At 42.0% G+C, this 26,898-nt stretch overlaps 2 protein-coding genes across 2 annotated transcripts; both read left to right on the plus strand.

Annotated features, from left to right (window-relative positions):
• Positions 1-2,044: 2,044 nt before the first annotated feature.
• On the plus strand, positions 2,045-18,432 carry LOC110834917 (uncharacterized). Its single transcript, XM_022074569.2, has 5 exons — positions 2,045-2,174; positions 7,297-7,429; positions 11,963-12,157; positions 12,990-13,106; positions 14,762-18,432. The coding sequence occupies exons 2-5, from the start codon at positions 7,313-7,315 to the stop codon at positions 14,840-14,842; spliced, it is 510 nt and encodes a 169-aa protein (XP_021930261.2). The 5' UTR covers positions 2,045-2,174; positions 7,297-7,312; the 3' UTR covers positions 14,843-18,432.
• Positions 18,433-19,385: 953 nt separating this feature from the next.
• Positions 19,386-26,823, plus strand: LOC110834916 (uncharacterized). Its single transcript, XM_022074568.2, has 4 exons — positions 19,386-21,275; positions 25,065-25,186; positions 25,389-25,521; positions 25,843-26,823. The coding sequence occupies exons 1-4, from the start codon at positions 21,116-21,118 to the stop codon at positions 25,971-25,973; spliced, it is 546 nt and encodes a 181-aa protein (XP_021930260.1). The 5' UTR covers positions 19,386-21,115; the 3' UTR covers positions 25,974-26,823.
• Positions 26,824-26,898: the final 75 nt, after the last annotated feature.

Raw genomic sequence — 26,898 nt, forward strand, 5'->3', positions numbered from 1 at the left:
CCCTGCAAATCGACTTCATCCGCAAAGGCAAGCAAGTACCTGGTGCAGACCATCTAATTCGAGCCCTTCCTCATTCCCTATGAGAGTCCTGATGACATGTTCTAGAGCAGAATTAAAAGCACTGAGGACAAAGCATCCCCCTGTTTTAGGCCATTGTGCACTGGGGAGGGATCCGACAGGAGGTTACCTATACAAACTCTACACATCTTAATTAACCTAACAAGTTTCTTTCGTATTCCAAACTCAATCAAATTGCCACACATAACCTCTCTTCTACCTGAGTCATACGCCTTCCTGAAGTCCACAAATAGTTGCTGAACTGACCCATTAAATTCCCACATTTGCTTATTTTACACACAACTAAAAAAAGTGCACTACTTGAGAAACCTGGTTAGGAAATTCTCTACATTTAATGTGCTCAAAAGAGCCTGCCACTGGAAATTATCCTGAGCCACCTGAATCCAATTAACACCTTCGGCAAAATGTCCAAGGTAAGACGTCATTAACCTTCGGGCCCAGGCGGAAACCAGAAGCTTCTCACATTTCTCTCCTAACCTAACCTGAAGTCTCCAGGACGAACCCTTTACCAGAGAGTCCCGGTTGTTTGCACGCCCAAGCAATCTCAGTGCCAAAATTCACATCGAACGCAGCAAACTTTGGCGAATAATAAACGTAACCTGGAAATATTTTAATTATTTGGCGAGGTTTTCGACTCTCATGGCAGTGAATATAGAATTATTTATGAGCAGTTACTGTTAAAGAGAAAAAATATTCTTATATATCCTTAGGAAAAGCCACGGTGGTCTAGCGGTTAGAACGCTGGCCTTGTAATCCTGGGGTCTCGGGTTCGAATTTATAACTTGTGTTGGGCAAGGCCGTGGTCTAGGCAACACGGAGTTTTCCTCCGTGGCATCCCAACAATTACTCCACTCACACACAGAAGAAGGCGTTGGCAAACCACTTCTGGATCATCTGCCAAGAACGTATATGAACAGGTCCCAGTCCGAGAAAAGGATGGAAGGATCCTGTTCATATGGACCTGTCGTCACACAGAACACACACACACACACAAAAGAATCAGAGGATGAACTGCCTTTTCCAGGTCGAGAGAAACTGTTTATAATACGTTATAAGTACGTAAGCACAAACAAGTTAAAAAATGTGTGCATAACGTAATCTGGAATGTTTGCTCTGTTATCAGTGCCTTGTTTATGTATATAAAAACATGCGGAACTGATAAGCAGAATTGTCGGTGTAAAATGTGATCTTACGTTACAAAGAGATTCATCACAAAATCCTTTGTATTTCATTAACTTCACGACAGTTGAGACGAAAAAAATGTAAAGTGTAAAAAATACACTTTTAAATTTTTACGCAACTTCTGTTTAAAAGATTCCTGCTCCACTGTTGAATTATTCAGAATCAGAAATGCGTAGAGAAATTTTTTAATGAAACTCCGCAACACTATTTCGTGAAAAATCCATTCAGTGGCTGCCGAGACCTTACAATGTATTGACAGTCAAGACGCAGCATAGCAGATGGGTATTTTTTTTTAACTTTTCATTGGGAACGTTCCCAAAACAAAACAACTAATTTTTAATGCCGAGGAAAGACACCAAAGATTTTACAAATCCTTCTTCCGAACACTGAAACAACAATTTCTGTAAGCCAGAACCCCCCCTCTTTTTCTTAAAATTTGTGGGTTTCATCAGAAATGTGATCCCTCAGAACCTGCATCTGGAATTTTGGAAACGCATTTGTCTGGATGGACTGAGGAAAAACACGAAAGACCCCCCAGTCTCAGGATAGCCCATCTCCAGACCGAGATTTGAACCTGGGACTTCGCGAGTACAAAGCACGAAACAGATACAAAAGACGTCTAATTTTTCGTCTTTAAAACTGTTAGCCGGGCTAACACGGAAAACACGAACTTTTATTTAAAGTGGACTTCAAGTGGATTGACCTGGCTCGGGACAGTGCCCAGTGGCGGGCTCTTGTGGGCATGGCAATGTCTGTCCGATTCGAGTATCGGAGCTTCTCGCGCCGGCCGCCTGGTGGACTCTGCCAGAAAGGCGACGCTACAACGGCCCAGACCTGGGAGTGGCCAGAACGATTTGCCACTCGTAGCCGAGTTGTCGCTGAGTGTTGGACTGCCAAGCAGCTGCTCGTAGCAGGTTGGTAATTACATCGCTTTCCTTTGTTGACACTGAAGTTCTGCACTAATTGTTCGTGTACTTGCTGGATGTGAAGTGTGTTAGTGCGCATTTCGACGGCGTAGTAAAAGTGTTGGTGTCAACCTTCGTTCGTGCGCTGAAATATTTTATCGATTTTCTCAAAACTCGTAAACAGTCGACGAGCGTTAACCGTTTGGCTGTTCCAATCACGCGTCTGAACCCTCGTTTTTTACAGGTCGTGCCTTTTCGTTTACCGCTTTTATTCCGGAATCTAAATTGTGTTAAAAGCAGATTTAGTATCAGAACGCAAAATGTCACGATGAATAGCTTCGTAATTTGTGTTTTCCGCACAAATATTATCAGCGTGATTAAAACTTACGATGGGCGGGGCGCGTAGCACAGATCGGAAGATTACAAATGCGAACAAAATGTTCATCCGATAGCCTGAAGGTGGCAGACTACTACGGAAAACTAAAGATATGTGTGAAGATAATATTGAAGTGGATTTTAAAAAATTAACAGGATGAGGGCGTGGATTAGATTCAGCTGGCTCAGCAGTCTTCGATGGTTAGCTACTGTGAAGTGTAATGAAACTTCGTGTTCCATGAAAGTCGTGCAGTCTGGAAAGACTCGGGAAAACCACGAAAAGCCTCGCCCCTCATGGTACACGCCCACATGCGCTGGTCTCACGTCAGGTGTTCATTCAAATGGCCGACGACATTTCGTGTGGAAGGGAGAGTGAGGGGGGGACTGTCACCTTGGGCGACATGCTGAACCGAAATGCGTGGGACGCAGAAGGGCGAGAATCTCGTTCAAATAAAGCTAATTGTCGTCCTTATTGACACGCTCCTATGCTTACGTGATAAGCGTGGGCTGGCTGGCTGGCTGTTTTGGGAAAGTGTGTCAGTGTTAAAGGTTGCGCGCTATTCCGTGAAGATGTATGGAGGAGTGAAGGTAAAAGCTCCACACATTCTTAACCTCGGCATCACGCCGTTGGAAAGGGCGGGTTTTCCAATAAAAATCAACCCTCCCTCCCAACAATTTGGACGGTGTGTGGAATGGGGAAGGAGGCGGCAATTAATATCCCGCGAAAGGGTAAATTCTGATGTTATTTTAATATGTTGGCTGTCCTGAAAAATCCCATAAATCAAACTGACAGAGGACAACAATGTCATTGTAACTAGTACCCCAGGTTAACAGTAAAATCGACTTTGCATCGTTTGAAGCCGTGGCTGGCTGGCTGGCAGTCGATTGGCGTATCAGAGTCATTAACCACGCACATGCACGATGTCACACTTCACGACCTCCACTTCCGGGATACAGGCCTACCACCTGTTGTTTGTAACACGCGCTCGGTAGAAATTCATTTTAAAAGTAACGGAACTTGTGAACACGTAAATGAATCATCTGCAGCTGGAAAAGGACTAGGAGCATACCGACTGGGCGGACACAACTCCAAACAACAACTTCTTGGCAAGCTGACCCTCGCTTAGCTGTGCAATAAATTCCCTGGCCTTACGGATCCTGAAGGTATATTTTTGTATATACAAGGGCAGGAAGTGGATATATCCTCAGCCAGATGAATCCAATCCACAGTCTTACACCGTTTTTATGGTTAATTTTAATGTCTTAATCCCACTTACGGCTTGGTATCTCAAATGGTCTCTTTTCAGGGTCTATTCCTATGTCTTGGTCACCACAAATCGATTGTTACGGAATCTTCCCCTTGTTGAAGAAGTACATTGTTACGTAAAACTGTTGAGAACAAATGCACCAATAAATTCAACCCTTTAGAGCCCGAAGCTCGTCTAAATAGCATTTAAGAATTCAGTCCGTACCGCGAAGAAAACACAACGCCTCACCGTTACGAAGATCAACTGGTTAACGCTGTTTAAGGAAATAATCGCTGTTTATTCTGATAATTAATTAACCTTTAGAGCCCGAAGCTCGTCTAAATAGCATTTAAGAATTCAGTCCGTACCGCGAAGAAAACACAACGCCTCACCGTTACGAAGATCAACTAGTTAACGCTGTTTAAGAAAATGATCTCTGTTTAACTGAGAGTCATACGAAATTCATAAATAAATTCTGTGGGTAAAAATGCATAGTTACTGAATGTTGAGGAATGTGGTAGATATTATTACCAGTGGGCTTTTATGGGTTACATTTTTTCGTCTCGTGTATGACGACAGAATAATTTATCATAAGTTGTCCTGTTACAAGATTTGCATCAGCCATAAATAAACATTGGGGCAATGAGACTTGAACAATAAGACAATGTTTAGCCTTCCAGATTTGAATCGCCCCATTGTTGAGTGCTACTGAAATCTTACGTCCTCCAACTCCGGTCACCTATTTATTTAACTGGTTTATTCCGATCCTGTGAAACAAGAGAAGGCCGTTCCGGCGCATCGCATCCTGTCTGAAACTTCACACGCTCCGCGTTTCGTAAACCACGTGTTAAAATTCGCCAAGACAAAGATCAGGCCAACGATTTCATCACAGACACGACTAAAATACTCACCCGGCTTTAGAACGCAAATATAACAACAGAATTACGAACAGTGTTGCCACAATGACGGATCCGACCTGCATCATCCGTTCGTCTCTGTGGTCTGTGCCGTTAACGAGTACGACAAGCTACCGGATACAATAACTTAAGTAGCTTTAATTTTTCGTAAGACGCTTTAATAGCCTGTCTGTGTCTCCGTACTTTTTAAAACCGCTTTAATTCTCCTCGCATGGCCAATTCACGACTGTGATAAGAGAAAAGGTACTGCCAACATAACCATAATTAAAAATATCGGTAAAATAAAGTAAAGACCATTAAGGCTTTGACCGGGATGTTCTTTTGTTAAATCTTATGTGGTACCGCCTGATTCGACTTCTAATGGTTAAGTGAAGTGTTTTCTTCGCGGTACGGTCTGGATTCGTGAATATTATGAAGACGAGCTTCGGCTTCAAAGGGTTAACCAGCTGATTTTCGTAATGGTGAGGTGTAGTGTTTTCTTCGCGGTACGGACTGAATTCATAAATAATATTCAGACGAGCTTCGGCTTCAAAGGGTTAATAATCATTTCGCTTCAGGGGAGCGGGTGACCAAACTTCTGAAACCCTAAACGTCTAGGTTCGGGTCCAGTGGCCGTGTCCCAGCCACAACAAAGTTTTCTTTGGTCACTCCACAGTTCCATGCATTTCTCCCGTCTTTGAGTCGAAATTTTGCAACCATTTCAACAGGTTCTACCCATTTTACGTTTTCTGTCGATGGATCTGAGTCCTTCTTGACAAACTAACAGCTGCTCAGTCGGTCAATAAATAGCTGAAATTTCGTGAAACACAAATGTTCATTGCCGTATTCACAACAGCTTTTCACTGGATCCTGCACTGAACCAATTGAATTCAGTCCACACTCTCACACCCCACTTTTCAAATTTCTAACTTAATGTTATCCTCCCATCTACTCCTAGGTCTGGCAAGTGGCCTCTTTCTTAATTGTGACACATTATTATTAACTAGTAAATTAAGTAACGTGAAGAATCATGCGAAATTCCATGAGTCACAACATTCCTTAATAGCGTTACCATGGCAACGATTCTAATAAGACACACGTTCTAACTAACTAACTAACTAACTAACTAACCAACTCATGTTAGGTGGGTCCCTGTTATGGAGGTTAGCTACGAATATATTGAACAAGCAATCGCGGACAGCCGACAAGGAGTGGTCCTCCAGCTTGGGGGGTTGGGCGTAGGGCTTACAACCCTTCACCGTAAAAATGTTTTGTGTTACGAAAACAGCAGCAAAGCCTCGGAATACGACGGATTGCATGGATTTATGACCCAGGCGATGTTTAAATAGCATTACCATGGCAACGATTGTAATAAGACACGTGTTCATAGATGTTATCCCTTAAGGCCCAAAATCCCTTGACAGCGAATTATATAGCACAGATAGACGCAACTCGTAACAATTTTAATCCGTGTACGCGAATTACTGCTTTAATAATATTGTGTACGATTTTCAGAACGTCTGATAGGTGATCGATTGTTCGGTAATGATCGTCACCTTTAGCCTTGTAACAAAATGGCGTGACCTTGAGGAGAGACGAGAACGATGCATCCGTCGACCGGCGATGCCTTCGGTGGGCGGCCAGCGGAAATCAGAAAGGAGACGACAGGGATAACAGGGTCTCGTGAGCCACGCGTGGACCTCACACCGCGGCAGGAGAGAACCCGAAGGTTCCTTACCGTGCTCACAAGAGCCCGCCACCGGTCCTTACTTTGAGCCAGTTTAATTCAGTCAACAACTTCACAACCTCTTTTAATATTATACTGCCATCTATGCCTTGGTCTTTCAAGTGGTCTGTCACTTGCACTAAAGGCTTCGTAACCAACATTTTGCAGCCCACGTACTTAACTATTCCATGCGTGCTATATTCCCCGTCCATCTTATCAGCCTTGATTTTATTCATCATGATATGTTGGTGAACAGAACAAGTTATGAGAATCCCAGATTGAAAGTTCACACGGTCGCCATGTTTAAACAAATAATTTTAAGTAGGATTCCGACCGGGGTTCGATCCCCGACGGGGCCAGAGGATTTTTCCTCTGGCCTCTGCGTCCAGACCGTCTCTGGGACCCACCCAGCCTCCTGTCCAATTGGTACCGGGGGTCGTTTCCCCGGGGGTAAAGCCGGCCAGGGCGTGACACTGACCACTCCCCCCCATCTAGTGCCGAGGTTAAGAATGAGTAGGAGCTATACATCATCTCCCCCCAAGCGCCTACATGGCGTATAGCGGGACGGCTTTAAAAGTGGGGACTTAGCTTCAAACGAAGTTTCGTCTGAACAGACGAGTTCCTAACTTGATAAGAGGATGTTCATACACAAGACTCGGTTTATTTCGTAAACCGGGCACGAAAAACGTTTCCCGCCGCGATGTACGTAAGTGGGGCAGAACGTTCAGACGGCGGCCGTGTCCTCGTTTCGCCGCCGAAGTCCCTTCAGCGCGTGTCGGTGAATCGCCGATTATGGATCTGACCTAAATTACGTCATTTCGCAGGCCCGGGCGACCTTCGGACTCAGTTCTCTTAACGATGACTCATCGTGTTGTGCCGGGTTGCAGGTGAACGAGACTCCTCATGATGTCGCACTCCGTCACGATCAGCAGGACCACGACTTCCACCACGTCGACGGCCATCATCCTCAACACCGGCTACCTCAAGACCGGCGCGGGGCTGCTCAAACTGGCGGAGATGGTACGGAATCGTTAGGTTAGGTTACGTTAGGTTACGTTAGTTTAGGTTGGATTAGGTTAGGTTGGGTTAGTTTAGGTTGGATTAGGTTAGGTTATGTTAGTTTAGGTTGGATTAGGTTAGGTTATGTTAGTTTAGGTTGGATTAGGTTAGGTTGGGTTAGGTTAGGTTGGATTAGGTTAGGTTAAGTTAGTTTAGGTTGGATTAGGTTAGGTTGGGTTAGATTAGGTTAAGTTAGGTTAGGTTGGGTTAGGTTAGGTTGAGTTAGATTATTTTAGATTAGGTTAGGTTGGGTTAGATTAGGTTAGGTTGCGTTGGGTTAGATTATTTTAGATTAGGTTGGGTTGGGTTAGGTTAGGTTAGATTATTTTAGATTAGGTTAGGTTGGGTTAGATTATTTTAGATTAGGTTGGGTTGGGTTAGATTAGGTTGGGTTGGGTTATTTTAGATTAGGTTGGGTTAGGTTAGGTTGGGTTGGGTTAGATCAGGTTAGGTTAGGATAGGTTACGTTAGGTTGGGTTAATGAACTACAATCTCGTGGCACCCCAAGGTTTCCGTCCAGGCAGTTCCGTCGTCGGACTGTCCCCCGACGATCCCAAATCAGGCGACGCTCAGGCCGCAACAACGCGCCTGAGGAAAATCTGGGGACAGGCCCTCCTCGACATATCGTCCGCCGACGCTCGGCGCCGTGATCATTTGTTTAATTTTTACACCGGTTCAAGGTCAGTCACGTGCGGGTTTGGTGATCACTTTTCGTAAAAATCGAATCTTTCTTTCGATGCAAAACGATTGCCTACCAACTTCAATGATGAACGCCCTGAAGACAGCTGTTGTTTTCGGGGCGAACGCTTTAGGGGCAGGTCTCACAGACGCGTAGGGGATGGAACGGGAGCTTCTCTATGCGGGGAAGATGACATTGTTCTGGTTTGTCACGCCGTGTGGACCTTCAGTTAGAGACCAACATGCTGCCTCCATCTTCAGGTAGCCAGAATACGGACGTCGACAAACCCAATCGTGACCAATTCCCCTGCAGTGCAACAGACCGCGATGGGCTGGGCACGTGGAAAGAATCGCGGTACACGGAAAAATTCTTCGAAAAATGCCACCTTGGGATGGGATGCGGGTGGACCCGGTTGATTGAGGATCATGTCCAGTCCACAGTCTCTCGTCTCGTGTCAAGAGTGCGCGGCCTACTTTCTATTATTAATCTCGTCCCTGTGACGTAACCCACGCCATTCATTGGCCCAACCGTCCGTGCGTTCGCCTGTTTCTGAGGCAATTTTTTCCAGGACAGAAATAATGTGCCCGTCGTCGTGAGGATTGCGGTCCTGTGGGCGTCGACTTCGTGGATGTTCGTCGCAGAAACGCCCGGGCCTTGACCACCGACGTTCTGGAACGCACGGCTTTTCCAAGGCACTAATCGACTCGTTTCCTGACTGACAAACAAACGCAGCAAACGGATATAACGTTATTAAATAACGCAAGGAGAAATCGATGGTTCTCATTAATGTTGATTGGGGTCCCTGTTCTTTCATTCATTGCTTTCCCCCGTGTTTCTCTCTTCCTCCAACTTTCTCTTTCACTGCATTAACCAACTGAAACGTTGTCATGGAGACGCGTTGTTTCCTTTGAGGTACGGACTATTCTAATTAAATACGAATTATTCAGGCGAGATTCTGCTTCAAAGTTAGAGGTAATCGTTCGGCCGCAACGTCCGGTGATATTTGTGTCTAAGGAGGTGACGTAAGGCGTCGGGAAAACCCGTGCGTCACGGAGCAGCGTTAAAATGTTTAACGGTGCCTTCAGAGCTCAGTAATCTCGCGGCGGCGCCGTCCGAACTGAGAAGACGCCACAGAATTGAATTACTTCGACAGTTCGGACCGAAGGTTGCACTCTGTTGTCCGCTCACATGATAGAGGGCGAATGTGTGGAGCCCTAGTTTTATCGTGATATGGGCGCGGCTTACTCGCCGCCCTGATGAAGGAAGCAGGGAGAACATCCGAAACGTAGGTCACTTTTTTTACCAGGCAACGAGCTGTTGTGAACACGGTGACGTAACACGTGGTCCAGGTGGGGAAATTCCTTGACCTGGTGAGCGACCAGGGTTTTGCTGTTGGAAACCGAACGCGGTGGAGCGCCTGATAACTCACAGCACGCTGTGTGTGTGGGCGTGCGCTTGCACGATCAGGAGGAATTCTGACTGACGGTGACATCATTCGCGACTGTAAGACTGCCGCAAAGTTGGCACGAGCCCAAGCGGCGAACTGTGTGTTTACAGGCAGAGCTAATCGGAACACGGCTTCAGTCGCCAGCGATGCAGTGAGCTCGTTAGCTCGCCTAACGAACCGGGAAATTGCTGAAACTCGGCTAACAGACTGTATGCAGCACTGTCATTCTCGAGAAGCTGATAGTCGCCCAGAGAAGTCGGAAATTCGCGTTTCACTGAACACGAAAATCTTTTACCGCGTTCAGAAGAGTCAACCAGCCGAGTGGTCGGGTTTTCGTGTTAAAATTCTGTGCGTATTTCTCGTCTCCGCCCATCGCAGCCTCGTCTATTTCATCGTCCTGATAACATCTGGTCCACTTCACTTACTTATAGGTGTCTGTCCATTGATATTTTGAGCTTGTTTACAAAATACTTCCTTCTTTCAATAGAGTTGATTAAAAAATCACTATTCGTACGAACGTTAAGCCGTTATCTGTATTCGGCAATGTTCGTAAGATTTCGGCATTTCCTCCCGACGCCACGAAGCCAGAGGTGGGTGAGTGGGGGGCGGAGGAATAACTCCACGCATTCTGAACCTTCACGGTCTGGCCACTTCCCTCGTGGGTGCCGCCGACCCCAGAGAGAGTTTTAAAGGCGGCGGTGAGAATCGAACCCCGAGCGTCTAACTCCAGCACAAATGGTCTCTCGCTTTTGTAGGTCGAACGGAAATGATCGCGCGCCGTGTTTCTTTTGTTTCGCGACAGTTGCTGACGTCATATTTGTGTATGTAGCAGCCATTTTGGTTCGCGTTTGCGCAAATGACAGACGGCGAATCGTGAAGTGGAACTTATTTAAGTATGACGTATCATCACTCAGAAGTCAGCAGAAAGTCACGAACAGCTGGGAGACACCAGACACCTCAGAAACAAACTAGTTATTTACAGATGTAACCCTTTGAGAACGAATCTCGTCTATAATATTTAAGAATTCAGACCGTACCGCGAAGAAAACACAAAGCCTCACCATTACAAAGATCAAGTGGTTAACGCTGTTTAAGGAAATAATAGATTTTTATTTTGATAATTAATTAACCCTTCGAAGCCGAAGCTCGTCTAAATAGCATTTAAGAATTCAGTCCGTACCGCGAAGTAAACACAACGCCTCACCGTTACAAAGATCAACTGGTTAACGCTGTTTAAGGAAATAATAGATTTTTATTCTGATAATTAATTAACTCTTCGAAGCCGAAGCTCGTCTAAATAGCATTTAAGAATCCAGTCCGTACCGCGAAGAAAACACAACGCCTCACCGTTACAAAGATCAACTGGTTAACGCTGTTTAAGGAAATAATCGCTGTTTATTCTGATAATTAATTAACCCTTCGAAGCCGAAGCTCGTCTAAATAGCATTTAAGAAAGCAGTCCGTACCGCGAAGAAAACACAACGCCTCACCATTACAAAGATCAACTGGTTAACGCTGTTTAAGGAAATGATCGCTGTTTATTCTGATAATTAATTAACCCTTCGAAGCCGAAGCTCGTCTAAATAGCATTTAAGAATCCAGTCCGTACCGCGAAGAAAACACAACGCCTCACCGTTACAAAGATCAACTGGTTAACGCTGTTTAAGGAAATAATAGATTTTTATTCTGATAATTAATTAACTCCTCGAAGCCGAATCTCGTCTAAAATATTTAAGAATCCGGTCCGTACCGCCGTACCCGTCGGGGATCGAACCCCCGGTCGTCCAGTACGTAGCCAATGACTGTACTGACTGAGCCTTCTCGGCTGTAAGATGTCCGGACCTCAACAGCTTTGACCCAGTTCGGGGGGTCAGTGACCTTCTCTCTGTCTCTCTCTCTGAATGACGACATGTTGACGTAATTCCCCGGATCGTGTCGGCGATGTTCCTAACGACGCCAGGAGACCTAAAAAGGAAAATAATTTGAAGTTGGCTACACGGGAAGATATCCAGATGCAATGCAGCCTGATTAATTAATTGATTAAATGAAATGTAATGGACTTTAAATTTTTTTTAAAAGCTTCTCTAGTGGACCCTCGATTAGCCAAACGTGCAGTAGGAAGTTTAGTTTTTAATTTACTTTTTTATAGTGAAGAGATACGAACTGGCACACCATTAAGTCGTGGAGTTGGGGGTGTGCATTTATCGTATCTCTCACCGAGTCTGCAGACCAGCGCTGGCCTCTGTCCTGTGGCCACGAACAGCCACCGACTTCGATGTCTGTGACGTACAAGTCCTACTGACCGACTCTGGCAGACGACAGACAAAATAATAATATTTAATTAAAGCCATTCTGATTTGTATTGCAGATTCTGGGTTGTGTGTGCGTTGGGTTGGTGGCTGCCTACGTCAACAACAACTCATATCGGGTGAACCCAATATATTTCACTCAGGTTCTGTTCTTTCTGCTGATTGCCACAGCGTTCCTCATCACCACCACGTGTTTGTTGCTGTCATCACTTCTCTCTTTTCTCACAGCATCCATGATACACAAGACCCTCTTTGTGAGTATCTCTGGGACGGAACATGACCTGATGCAAATTACGCGAAACTTGGTTCTGATTTAACAAAGGTCATTCTACATTTAAAATACAAAAAACATGCCCCGTGTTTACAACTCGAAATAAGTCAAAAACTGCATTAGTATTGAATAAAAATTTACTTGGATATTATCCATCGTCTAATAAATATAAAACGTAAAACGACGTTTCGGAGATGGGGCTCTATCTCCGTCTTCAGGTTCCTACTCAGTTGGGCCCACTAGATAGAGCTAATCCCTATCTCCGGATTAGCTCTATCTAGTGGGCCCAACTGTGTAGGAACCTGAAGACGGAGATAGAGCCCCATCTCCGAAACGTCGTTTTACGTTTTATATTTTATATTTTACTAGACGATGGATAATATCCAAGTAAATTTTTATTGAATTGACTCTTCACCATCGTCAAGAAGTTTTAGATTTGATATGCATTAGTATTATTACAGATAAAATATATGAAAGTTTCGCGTAATTTCCCATTAATGATTAATTTCAATATTTCATAAAAAGTGTGTACTCGTAAAAAAAAATTTTGATTTGGCAAGTATTTAACAGCGCGAACATTATTTAGATTCCGAAGGGTTCAAAAACTCTGACATAATATTTTCAGATTTACTTTACGAAGCATTCCTGATACGAAGTTTCGTAAAAATCTCTTTACACTTATGCAATTCCATGGACAGACGTGGTCTCCCCGAAATGCAATTCTTATGATATTTGCCTTTCTCCATAATTAACATAAAATTTAATACGAGTGAGTGACATTTATTCTGAGAAAAATTTGTATTTTGGTGTTACAGGAAGTTATATATCACGTGGTTGCATTTGCATTGTACCTAGCCGCAGGAATTGTTTTGCTGGTCGAGATCAAGGACCACGATCGGAGTCAATATTACAACGCCTACCTCGCTGCAGCTGTAAGTATCTGCACAGAGAAAGAAACGCCGTCTTCTGGGTTGTCGCGTCGTGGAATCCGGTAGGAGTTTATACCGATGTTTCAGAGGTCCTTGCTGATGGAGGCAGCGAGGACCTCTGATTGTCCGCAAACTTCCACCGGATTCCACGACGCGACAACCCAGAAGACGGCGTCTTCAGACTCACCGCCGTGAAGACTTCAAATCCTGCATCAACGCTTGAAATTGAATTCTGACGGCGTCTTCAGACTCACCAAAGGACAGATTACGAGTAGAAAATTTAAGGAGGTGTCACGTTTTCTTGGTTGTTTCTTTGCGTAGACCATCAGAGGCGTTCAGAAGTAACTTAAGTACTCCGAGGAACAAGAATCTTTTAGAAGCTGGGGGTAATTTTTGACAGAGGCTCTGCAGAGTTGCAAAACGTGCCTGAAAATTGCTGTCAAATAAAACTGAAGTTCATTTGTGTCTTAATTCTGTTCAAGTAACGTAGAGTACAAGTGTCTGAAACAAAATATCTGGATCTTACAGAGAAAGTAACTGGGGAACGCAGAATTTCGCGTAATTACAAAATCGACGACATACGAGGTGCGATCGGAAAGTTTCAAGACTGTGTCAATAGAGGGCGAACCGGATGTAGTACGAGCATCTGCCGCTAGGGGGTGCGGCCTACATTCATAGTGAATCAGTGTGCCAGCCGGCATCATCGAATTAGCATTTGTTTCTTAGTTACGGGCGTTTTGGTAGTGCATTACACCGACCCTCCTGCGATTTCGGAATGGCGTGTGCATCAAATTTTGCCAGAGACTCGCCAAAACGGCTACGGAAACCTATGAAATGCTAAAGCAAGCATTTGGGGAGTCCGCAAACTTTTGTGTGGCATTCACGTTTTAAAAATGGCCGAACCTCTGTCGATGATGACGAGCGTTCTGGACGACCATCTTCGAGCACAACGCCCGAAAATGTTACGAAGATCGACGTCGTACCATCAACGACTTGTGCGACATTGTTGGGATAGGCTATGGGACCTGTCAGCTGATTCTAAAGGAAGAACTCCACATGCGACGCATCCTGTCTGAGGACCAGAAGCAGAATCGACTTCTCGTTTGTCAGGAGCTCAAAGATCTTGCAAGAACCGACCCCAACTTCCTTCCTAAGCTCCGTGTGTCTTCTTCCTCTTCCCAAAGATGAAAATTCAGCTAAAGGGAAGGAGATTTGAGACGATAGAAGAGATTCAGGCAGAATCGCAGATGGTGCTTGACAGGCTGACAAAGAAAGATTTCCAGGGATGCTTCCAGGCTTGACAGCGGCGCTGGGATCGTTGTGTTCACTCCCAGGGGAAGTAGTTCGAGGGTGATGGATGAATTTAATACCTGAGATAAGTGTACGGGTTTTTATACGCGCAGTCTGGAAACGTTCTGATCGCACCTCGTAGGCGACTTTCGTAGAAGTCGTACTTTCTTACGTCAAAGAAGTTATTGGTGATGAAGGTTAAGACGGATTGAACCGCAAGGGAATTTCGAAAAGTTTTGACCACGAAACTTCTTGGATTTTCGTTAACGTCGTAGATAAATTGTGAAATCAATTATTCAATCTGATTCAAAAAACTGATGATAAAATTCAAATGCCTTTGCAGTTCTGTGATCGGTTGTGATTTTCAGATCATCGGTCTGGTGAACGCTGCCTTGTACCTGCTGAGCACCATCCTGGCGATTCGGACCTACAAAGGAGCAGGACTGTAGAACGAAAACATGGTTAGGATTCTACAGACTTGTGTTCAGAGACATTACGAGCGTAATTCTCTTGTAATGTCATTCGTTATCATCAGATCGTATTTATGTCTGTCGGGGGAATGCCACGCCCAATCAGGAACTTTTCTTTCGTGGTTTTATTTATATTTTAAATGTATGAAAGTACCAAACTGGCTTCGACCTGCAAAAACATTTACGTATTTCAAAATTAGTCACGTTCTGAGTGAGTCGCGTTGTGCCCACTTTAAGGCACTAATTGGTACGTGCACTAGATGAAAGGTGCGTCGTAAATGTTTTCAAGGTTTAAGACAAAGTCCCTTTGAAACCGAAGATCGTCTGAATATTATTTACGAATCCAGTCCGTACCGCGAAGAAAACACTACACCTCACCATTACAAAGACCAACTGGTTAACGCTGTTTAAGGAAATAATAGATTTTTATTCTGATAATTAATTAACCCTTCGAAGCCGAAGATCGTCTGAATATTATTTACGAATTCAGTCCGTACCGCGAAGAAAACACTACACCTCACCATTACAAAGACCAACTGGTTAACGCTGTTTAAGGAAATAATAGATTTTTATTCTGATAATTAATTAACCCTTTGAAACCGAAGATCGTCTGAATATTATTTACGAATTCAGTCCGTACCGCGAAGAAAACACTACACCTCACCATTACGAAAATCAGCTGGTTAACCCCTTCGAAGCCGAAGCTCGTCTTCATAATATTTACGAATCCAGACCGTACCGCGAAGAAAACACTTCACTTAACCATTAGAAGTCGAATCAGGCGGTACCACATAAGATTTAACAAAAGAACATCCCGGTCAAAGCCTTAAATGACTAAACAACGCTCAGTAGAAATGATGAAACACGAGTCGAATGTTGTTGACTATAAATGGCGACTGTCATGTTCTTATTGGCACAGAAAATTAATTCACTCAAACATTTCGGCAAGACTAAGACCTACTGGAGAAAAACGGCGAAGAAACACGAATTAGCGCGCGTAGGCTTCGAGGTTTTCGGTTCGAGGAACTAACTCGACCTGCACCAAGATCTGGTGCAATCTGTACCAGAAATGACATCACAGTTTCGGGGTTTGATAAGAAATCATAAAAATTCGAACTATCGCCGAACTATGCTTGAAGGTGATTGGTGTTTCCTGGTTTTATGTTCTTCGTAATTGGCCAAGAGTCTTTCGCCCACCCTGGAGCCGAGCTACGACTTTATAAAGTGCGGTATGTTCCATTAAAATTTGCATCGCAGGCTGAATACAGTAAAAATAATTAAAATATATAATAAAATTCAGGTCAATACACAAAACTTTATTTGGATGTTAAAATTTAAAATTTTAAATTTGCGCCATTCATCACTATAAGGATGTTACATTAGAGCGCTTTCATTCATTTCACAACATGTTTCGATGTAATACATCATCTTCAGGTGTTGTTTTTTAAAACTATTTTATATTATAATGCATGCCATTCAATATATTCATTATTGTAACATGTGTTCCGCTGATCCTCCCGTTATTGTAACATCCTTATAGTGATGAATGGCGCAAATTTAAAATTTTAACATTTAAATTTTAAATTTTAACATCCAAATAAAGTTTTGTGTATTGACCTGAATTTTATTATATATTTTAATCAAAAACACAAACATGACGCATGTAAACCTTAAAAAGTAAAAATAATATTGAAAGATGGAAACTCGGCACGCTACAAAGGATCGGAAGCCCTGAGGATGAGAGCAGAGATTGCTCTCGAAACGTTGGCGGAAGATATGGTTTATTCAGCCATCAGACGCGACTCGTAAGCCGAGAGCCTTTCATCAATTTAAGTTGTGTTAATTATATGACGAAACACATATTTATAGTAATTAATTTTAATTGAAATCCACTCGCAGACATCCGGAGAAAAGGACTGGATAATAATCTTGTCCTCCGACGTGGACAACTTGAAAATTATTTTACGAATCACGAGGCATGATGGAATGCTCCGAGTTGTGGATGTTTGGATGCAACTGAAGAAAACCTTTGATCATGCTAGTGTAACAGGAGCCGAAGACAACTTTCATGAAAACACTTCGCATTCCCGTGAGCTAATCCACTGACACGTAAAGCCGAAACCACCGTTTACAGTTACCATTACACATTCACCCTGAAGATGGCATGTGCAGTGCTTGTCGAAGCATTCAACAGCTCGTCTCTGAAAGCCAAAGTTTGGCCGAATTCGCAGTTGTTTGTCTTGAAACTCTATGAGAGCATGTTTTACAAGATTTTATCAACTGAACTCTGGCGAATACGATGGCTAATTGACGGAAATTGGAAATTAAACCTGCAATCATAACAAGCTAAAACCATTAGTACCAATATTAATGGTTTTTAATTGTATTATTTGTTATTGGAATATGAATCAGTTTTATTTTGGAAGCCGTGATATCAACTTCACTGTCGGTTTATCGAGAAAGGTCACGTAGCCCTCGAAATGAAAAGAGAACGCGAGACAGTGAACTGAGTTGATTTCAGGAAACTAACTTCATCAAAATGCTGCTGATTACTTTGAAGCCCATTATCAAATACTTCAGCAAGAACACAAAGTTTCTTCATCATCATCTTACATGTCTCAGCCTCTAGTTGAATAAAGGTCCTCCAAGTCTTCCCTCTAGGTTGGCATTACAGCATTTGTTAGAACGTCTTTAGTTGTACGTTCTTGAGACACGCTGTATGAAAATTGGTTTTGGAATTTTTGGATTTTGTCTAAAATTGGTATAACTTGAAGTTCCTGTATTTTTGTTTTGTGATCCATCAATGTGAATACAGCACAACGATTGGTAGAATTACAAGACAAATATTTTAGAAACAGGTACTCGGACAAAAACATCGCTCTCGAATCTCGTATTAGCAATTTTTTTTCGGAATATTCTGGTACAATTGCAGAGTAAAGCCTTATCTTTAACAAAGAATGAAAAAAAATCTGTTTATATGCATTTTCTGGCCATAATTAAATAACTTCGCGAATGAATATTGTTAGTACCGGAATTTTGAATATTGGAGAAACCCGGAGGAAACCGTGGAAATTTTCAGGACACGCTGGGGTTTGGTACTTTCAGTTGTCCGTGTATTGTAACCCTGAACACACATTTCCGGGAGAATCGTATTTATTTTTGAATTTGTAAATTGTGAAGATTATTTAGAAGTTTAGAAATCGCTTTGTCCGTAATCATGAACGCACTGTGCCTATTTGAGTGTGCATCACACTGAAATATCCTGCCTTTTTACAAACAACAAATTTCTTGTGCAATTACAGTTTGTTACATTTCGTATGAAACTATTTTCTGAAAAGTTTAAGCCAACGGAAATGCACCAGAATTTTCGCAGCGTGAGGCCGTACCATTTCTGATGGCTTCTGGACGTATTTATGTTACTAAATGCAACTAATAGCCAAGATTTGTTTATTAACTAGCTTTTAAATGTTAATAATAGGTTGTAAGTGATCTGAAATGGCATTTATGAAGTCATAACATTTTTTTTTCAATGCATTTACTTTGTAAGCAAATATATTAGTTATAAAATATTTAATGTTTTTATTTCCCTCGAACATTATCTGAGTATCTGAAAGCTGACGTTAACATCAAATGATCAGAGGTAGAAGTAGGTTGCAGTTACTTATCGAAAGCCAAACCACTGTCTCGATAAAAGTATTAATGAAACAAAACATCTTATTACGAGGTGCGATCGGAAAGTTTCAAGACTTGTGTCAATAGAGGGCGAACCGGATGTAGTACGAGCTTCTGCCGCTAGGGGGTGCGGCCTACATTCATAGTGAATCAGTGTGCCAGCCGGCATCATCGAATTAGCATTTGTTTCTTAGTTACGGGCGTTTTGGTAGTGCATTACACCGACCCTCCTGCGATTTCGGAATGGCGTGTGCATCAAATTTTGCCAAAGACTCGCCAAAACGGCTACGGAAACCTATGAAATGCTAAAGCAAGCATTTGGGGAGTCCGCAAACTTTTGTGTGGCATTCACGTTTTAAAAATGGCCGAACCTCTGTCGATGATGACGAGCGTTCTGGACGACCATCTTCGAGCACAACGCCCGAAAATGTCACGAAGATCGACGTCGTACCATCAACGACTTGTGCGACATTGTTGGGATAGGCTATGGGACCTGTCAGCTGATTTATTCTAAAGGAAGAACTCCACATGCGACGCCAAGGCTCCTGTCTGAGGACCAGAAGCAGAATCGACTTGACTTCTCGTTTGTCAGGAGCTCAAAGATCTTGCAAGAACCGACCCCAACTTCCTTTCTAAGCTCCGTGTGACTTCTTCCTCTTCCCAAAGATGAAAATTCAGCTAAAGGGAAGGAGATTTGAGACGATAGAAGAGATTCAGGCAGAATCGCAGATGGTGCTTGAGAGGCTGACAAAGAAAGATTTCCAGGGATGCTTCCAGGCTTGGCAGCGGCGCTGGGATCGTTGTGTTCACTCCCAGGGGAACTATTTCTAGGGTGATGGATGAATTTAATACCTGAGATAAGTGTACGGGTTTTTATACGCGCAGTCTGGAAACTTTCCGATCGCACCTCGTACCTAATTTAAACAGACAATTTCACTTCAAACTTTACTGCTCGCGTGTTGTTAAAATTATATTTGGTTACTCAATGAATATCAGGTTAGCTCAGTGATCAGCATGGTGGGGTCATATCGAAACCCTGAAAGCACTCAAATTGTTTCACTGCTTGCAGTTTTAAATATATTAACGATTATTATAACTAATTGCCGGAGTAGTAGTATTTTTTATTTTTGGATGGTTCCACCTTAGAAATTCGTGCATTTGCAATGTTGATGTTACTAATTGTATACCACATTTTTTTGTTAAAGTCTGGGGTAACTTCCAATGGCATAATTATGGTTTCAGTGGTTTACTGTAAAGGTGCTCCGATATGAACTTGGTGTGCCGGCCATGTTGGAATTTTCGAAGTCATATATTTTTGTAGGATTCGAGATTCTCACGGCGTTTAAACCCACAAGACAGCCATCTTAATGTATTTAAAACCACGGGTATGACAAGAATTTTGTATTCGCAAAAGAGAACTTATTTGTTATCACTACTTTTGTGGCAAAGCACGCACGACGTTTACGGAACAAACCACACAGCGTTAGTGACGCAGTAATGTCGCTTCAACTTCCGTTTCCTTGTGATGTAAAGAGACGAATTACCTCAGCCTGCGCAAACAAGTGCAACTTCTGACAAACCGACTCTCATGACGCGCGTAATCCCACGACAGTTCCACTGAATAAGAATTCCACTTTACAGCGATTACGAACATAAAATGTCACATTTATATATTGTTCTTACATGTCCGTCCACTCCATCATTTGTAAATCAATTTGCCTATTAATACTAGATGAATGAATGCAATTTTTAAAGTTCATAATTTCGTAATTTTCGCCATTTGCTTAAAAAACATTCCGCTCAGCAATTCGTGAAAATTGGTTTAACCCTTCGAAGCCGAAACTCGTCTAAATAGCATTTAAGAATCCAGTCCGTACCGCGAAGAAAACACAACGCCTCACCATTACGAAGATCAATTGGTTAACGCTGTTTAAGGAAATAATAGATTTCTATTCTGATAATTAATTAACCCTTCGAAGCCGAAGCTCGTCTAAATTGCATTTAAGAATCCAGTCCGTACCGCGAAGAAAACACAACGCCTCACCATTACAAAGATCAACTGGTTAACGCTGTTTAAGGAAATAATCGCTGTTTAATCTGATAATTAATTAACCCTTCGAAGCCGAAGCTCGTCTAAATAGCATTTAAGAATCCAGTCCGTACCGCGAAGAAAACACAACGCCTCACCATTACAAAGATCAACTGGTTAACGCTGTTTAAGGAAATAATCGCTGTTTAACTGAAAATCATACGAAATCCATGAACACAAAATGCAGATTTATTGATTGTTGAAGCAGGTGGTACTTTTAGTTACCACTGGGCTTCAAAGGACGAATAATGGTGGTACAGGACTGAGCTGAGCAGTCAGCTTGACGCTGCCAGTGCACCGACTGGATTGACCCCAGAGCCAGTCTGAAAGCCGAAGGGAAAAATCCCAACTTCCCGCCGTCCAGATTAAACGAACAGGAAGTGCGTCGTATTTCGCCACAATTCCAAAAACGATCCGGGGAAACACAAGCCCCGAGGTTTATAAGCGACGCCACCCGCCGGCCAGTAGGCCAGTGATCTATTCCGCACGGCATGGAGCAGAAGTCTTTCCCGGAGTTGGTGTTCACTGATCGCCACGAGGCGCGGCTGAAGAACGCGGGGCAGAACGTGTACCTGTGCGTGACCCAGGGTGACGAGGGCCACCGACTGACCACCAAAACTCTGCAAGCCGACAGTCTTTCCGACCCAGAACGTAAGTTCGCGCTCATACAACAACCCTCTGAAATTCTTCCTGAGCCACACGAATCCAATCTACGCTTTCCTTTTCAAGATCCACTCTAATGTCAACCTCAGCCAGATTAATCCAGTCCACACCCTCACGCCCTGTCTTTTGAAAAATCCACTTTAATATTATCATGAGACATATGAATCCAATCTACGCTTTCCTTTTCAAGATCCACTCTAATGTCAACCTCAGCCAGATTAATCCAGTCCACACCCTCACGCCCTGTCTTTTGAAAAATCCACTTTAATATTATCATGAGACATGAATCCAATCTCACGCCCTGTCTTTTGAAAAATCCACTTTAATATTATCATGAGACATATGAATCCAATCTACGCTTTCCTTTTCAAGATCCACTCTAATGTCAACCTCAGCCAGATTAATCCAGTCTCACGCCCTGTATTTTGAAAAATCCACTTTAATATTATCATGAGACATATGAATCCAATCTACGCTTTCCTTTTCAAGATCCACTCTAATGTCAACCTCAGCCAGATTAATCCAGTCTCACGCCCTGTCTTTTGAAAAATCCACTTTAATATTATCATGAGACATATGAATCCAATCTCACGCCCTGTCTTTTGAAAAATCCACTTTAATATTATCATGAGACATATGAATCCAATCTACGCTTTCCTTTTCAAGATCCACTCTAATGTCAACCTCAGCCAGATTAATCCAGTCTCACGCCCTGTCTTTTGAAAAATCCACTTTAATATTATCATGAGACATATGAATCCAATCTCACGCCCTGTCTTTTGAAAAATCCACTTTAATATTATCATGAGACATATGAATCTAATCTCACGCCGTGTCTTTTGAAAAATCCACTTTAATATTATCATGAGACATATGAATCTAATCTCACGCCGTGTCTTTTGAAAAATCCACTTTAATATTATCATGAGACATATGAATCCAATCTACGCTTTCCTTTTCAAGATCCACTCTAATGTCAACCTCAGCCAGATTAATCCAGTCTCACGCCCTGTCTTTTGAAAAATCCACTTTAATATTATCATGAGACATATGAATCCAATCTCACGCCCTGTCTTTTGAAAAATCCACTTTAATATTATCATGAGACATATCAATCCAATCTCACGCCCTGTCTTTTGAAAAATCCACTTTAATATTATCTTGAGACATATGAATCCAATCTCACGCCCCGTCTTTTGAAAAATCCACTTTAATATTATCATGAGACATATGAATCCAATCTCACGCCCTGTCTTTTGAAAAATCCACTTTAATATTATCATGAGACATATGAATCCAATCTCACGCCCTGTATTTTGAAAAATCCACTTTAATATTATCATGAGACATATGAATCCAATCTCACGCCCTGTCTTTTGAAAAATCCACTTTAATATTATCATGAGACACATGAATCCAATCTCACGCCCTGTCTTTTGAAAAATCCACTTTAATATTATCATGAGACATATGAATCCAATCTCACGCCCTGTCTTTTGAAAAATCCACTTTAATATTATCATGAGACATATAAATCCAATCTCACGCCCTTTCTTTTGAAAAATCCTCTTTAATATTATCATGAGACATATGAATCCAATCTCACGCCCTGTCTTTTGAAAAATCCTCTTTAATATTATCATGAGACATATGAATCCAATCTCACGCCCTGTCTTTTGAAAAATCCACTTTAATATTATCATGAGACACATGAATCCAATCCCACGCCCTGTCTTTTGAAAAATCCACTTTAATATTATCATGAGACATATGAATCCAATCTCACGCCGTCTTTTGAAAAATCCACTTTAATATTATCATGAGACATATGAATCCAATCTCACGCCCTGTCTTTTGAAAAATCCTCTTTAATATTATCATGAGACATATGAATCCAATCTCACGCCCCGTCTTTTGAAAAATCCACTTTAATATTATCATGATACATATGAATCCAATCTCACGACCTGTATTTTGAAAAATCCACTTTAATATTATCATGAGACATATGAATCCAATCTCACGCCCTGTCTTTTGAAAAATCCACTTTAATATTATCATGAGACATATGAATCCAATCTCACGCCCTGTCTTTTGAAAAATCCACTTTAATATTATCATGAGACATATGAATCCAATCTCACGCCCCGTCTTTTGAAAAATCCACTTTAATATTATCATGAGACATATGAATCCAATCTCACGCCCTGTCTTTTGAAAAATCCACTTTAATATTATCATGAGACATATGAATCCAATCTCACGCCCCGTCTTTTGAAAAATCCACTTCAATATTATCATGAGACATATGAATCCAATCTCACGCCCCGTCTTTTGAAAAATCCACTTTAATATTATCATGATACATATGAATCCAATCTCACGCCCTGTATTTTGAAAAATCCACTTTAATATTATCATGAGACATATGAATCCAATCTCACGCCCTGTCTTTTGAAAAATCCACTTTAATATTATCATAAGACATATGAATCCAATCTCACGCCCTGTCTTTTGAAAAATCCACTTTAATATTATCATAAGACATACGAATCCAATCTCACGCCCTTTCTTTTGAAAAATCCACTTTAATATTATCATGAGACATATGAATCCAATCTCACGCCCTGTCTTTTGAAAAATCCACTTTAATATTATCATAAGACATATGAATCCAATCTCACGCCCTGTCTTTTGAAAAATCCACTTTAATATTATCATAAGACACACGAATCCAATCTCACGCCCTTTCTTTTGAAAAATCCACTTCAATATTATCATGAGACATATGAATCCAATCTCACGCCCCGTCTTTTGAAAAATCCACTTTAATATTATCATGATACATATGAATCCAATCTCACGCCCTGTATTTTGAAAAATCCACTTTAATATTATCATGAGACATATGAATCCAATCTCACGCCCTGTCTTTTGAAAAATCCACTTTAATATTATCATAAGACATATGAATCCAATCTCACGCCCTGTCTTTTGAAAAATCCACTTTAATATTATCATAAGACATACGAATCCAATCTCACGCCCTTTATTTTGAAAAATCCACTTTAATATTATCATGAGACATATGAATCCAATCTCACGCCCCGTCTTTTGAAAAATCCACTTCAATATTATCATGAGACATATGAATCCAATCTCACGCCCCGTCTTTTGAAAAATCCACTTTAATATTATCATGATACATATGAATCCAATCTCACGCCCTGTATTTTGAAAAATCCACTTTAATATTATCATGAGACATATGAATCCAATCTCACGCCCTGTCTTTTGAAAAATCCACTTTAATATTATCATAAGACATATGAATCCAATCTCACGCCCTGTCTTTTGAAAAATCCACTTTAATATTATCATAAGACATATGAATCCAATCTCACGCCCTGTCTTTTGAAAAATCCACTTTAATATTATCATAAGACATACGAATCCAATCTCACGCCCTGTCTTTTGAAAAATCCACTTTAATATTATCATGAGACATACGAATCCAATCTCACGCCCTGTCTTTTGAAAAATCCACTTTAATATTATCATAAGACATATGAATCCAATCTCACGCCCTGTCTTTTGAAAAATCCACTTTAATATTATCATAAGACATACGAATCCAATCTCACGCCCTTTCTTTTGAAAAATCCACTTTAATATTATCATGAGACATATGAATCCAATCTCACGCCCTGTCTTTTGAAAAATCCACTTTAATATTATCTCGGGCGTGATGAATGCACACGACGCATTGTGTTTCAGTTGTCTTCTCGCTCTTTTATTACACGGACGCGGAAGCCGACGAGACGAAGATGGTTCTGCCCGTTCATCACAGTACGAACGTCTGTCTGAGCATGGACGACGACAAGACACTTAAGATATCGGTAAGGAAACACGACCCTCTCACTGCTACGAACGACATATCTCGTTCAGGACCCAAATCCCTTTGCCTCGAATTAACTTCGTGGATGTACGTAATTTAATTGGCCGAGGACAGGGTCCAGTGTCAGTTGTGTTCATTGACCATCTGAGCGACTATCAGCTTCTCTCTCAGTGAGACCTCTGCTTTGTCTGTGTCTTGCGTAGTCCCTGAGGGAGCTGCCACTCCTCACAAACGAGGTGGTCCCCGTGGAAGACCCGGAGCGCCTAACCATCGCCGACAACCGCTTCTTCTACCTCAAGACTTCGGGCAGCCTCGTTGCCCTGGAGGCCATGAACGGTGGGTCTCACCTGTCAGGCACAAACTAGCACAGCGGTTCGGCCCACATAATCCGCTCCCCCTAAAACCCACCTTCATGTTATTCTCCCATCTCGTTCTATGTCTTTCAAGTGGACGTTTTCCAAGCATATTTCCCTCAACAACGTCCTTTATCTCAGCCACAGAATTCCTTTCGAATCTTTGCAGTGCTGGGGGGAGGGGGGAATTGATTGACTAGCTGGGCGACTGTCAGGTTCTCAAGGCGGACTCAGCAACTTGGAGTTCGTCTCGCACGTTTGTCACTCTGTTTCCGCGTCATTCAACTGTCTCCTCACTTCGCAGGGCTGCACAGGGACCAGTTCCTCGCGCTGACGAGTTCCAATGACGTCACAATCAAGGACCAATCAGGGGGAGCAGTCTACGCAGACAACGTTCTGTTCTCTCTGGACGACTACAGCGTCACGAAACTGTGACGTCACAGCGATACGAGAGCACAATGCTCAGTAGATGTATATACAGGATGATTCAAAACGTTAAGGCCATTGAAGGATATTATTTGTCTTCGTTATTTATATTATTGTTAGGTTAGTAATAAACACAAATAAGTTGTGGAATAAATAACAAACAAATCACGTGTTCTATTTGCCACGCCTTCAGGGTTTAACGTACGGTAATCCGGCTGACCGACTGTTAATGTGAAACTTTTTAAGTGCCAGTTGAATTCCAATGATAAATACGACAAAAGCGAGGATTATGGTATTATGGGCTGTGACAACGATTAATGTTGAAGACAGTTTAACCTAGGAAATACCAAAAATGATATCATGCATCTACACGATAAACTGAAACCTCAGATAAGTTTTAAGTCACTTCTGTTCGTTGCAGATGTTTAATAAATTTTACAACGGATGTGGACTTTCGCCCCTAAGTGCTGAAAGTAGCCCTTAGGGCGGTATCGCACTAGGATGCCATGGCAGCGACACCAACAGCGATGCCATGGCGTCCAGCTGCCAGAAAAAAGACGCCAGACAAGCCGCCAGTCGAGCGAACAGATGGATCGACATTATGAGATCACGAAATGAAGGGCTATTAGCAAGGAGAAATGTCCACTTTTATCACTTTTGAGAAAATGAGATTTACCTTCATCAAAACTACATACCTGGAGTGAATTTCAATTATGTAACAAATAAATAAGTAAGAAAAATTCTCCACACACACACTTTGCACGTCCATACCATTATTGAATTTGTAATGTTTCAGTTCTTGCAAATTACATGTAATATTACATGAACAAACTTTATTTAATAAAACATTATAAAAGCAGGTTTCTTCTTAATTCACATTATTTGTGATATATAGATAGATATATAGATTGCTAAACAAAGAAACTTATAAATC

This window comes from Zootermopsis nevadensis, unplaced genomic scaffold (assembly GCF_977971745.1).
Source record: "Zootermopsis nevadensis isolate Lab colony 2312 unplaced genomic scaffold, Znev_1.0 Znev_ptg000057l, whole genome shotgun sequence".
Classification (NCBI taxonomy): domain Eukaryota; kingdom Metazoa; phylum Arthropoda; class Insecta; order Blattodea; family Termopsidae; genus Zootermopsis; species Zootermopsis nevadensis.

Bases quoted from the DNA above. Each gene is read 5' to 3' on its own strand.
- LOC110834916 (XM_022074568.2), top strand. From the start codon at position 21,116: ATGGAGCAGAAGTCTTTCCCGGAGTTGGTGTTCACTGATCGCCACGAG. The intron at 25,187-25,388 runs GTAAGGAAACAC...TGTCTTGCGTAG, and splicing joins ACAAGACACTTAAGATATCG to TCCCTGAGGGAGCTGCCACT. The intron at 25,522-25,842 runs GTGGGTCTCACC...CTCACTTCGCAG, and splicing joins TGCCCTGGAGGCCATGAACG to GGCTGCACAGGGACCAGTTC.
- LOC110834917 (XM_022074569.2), top strand. From the start codon at position 7,313: ATGATGTCGCACTCCGTCACGATCAGCAGGACCACGACTTCCACCACG. The intron at 12,158-12,989 runs GTGAGTATCTCT...TTGGTGTTACAG, and splicing joins TGATACACAAGACCCTCTTT to GAAGTTATATATCACGTGGT. The intron at 13,107-14,761 runs GTAAGTATCTGC...TGTGATTTTCAG, and splicing joins ACGCCTACCTCGCTGCAGCT to ATCATCGGTCTGGTGAACGC.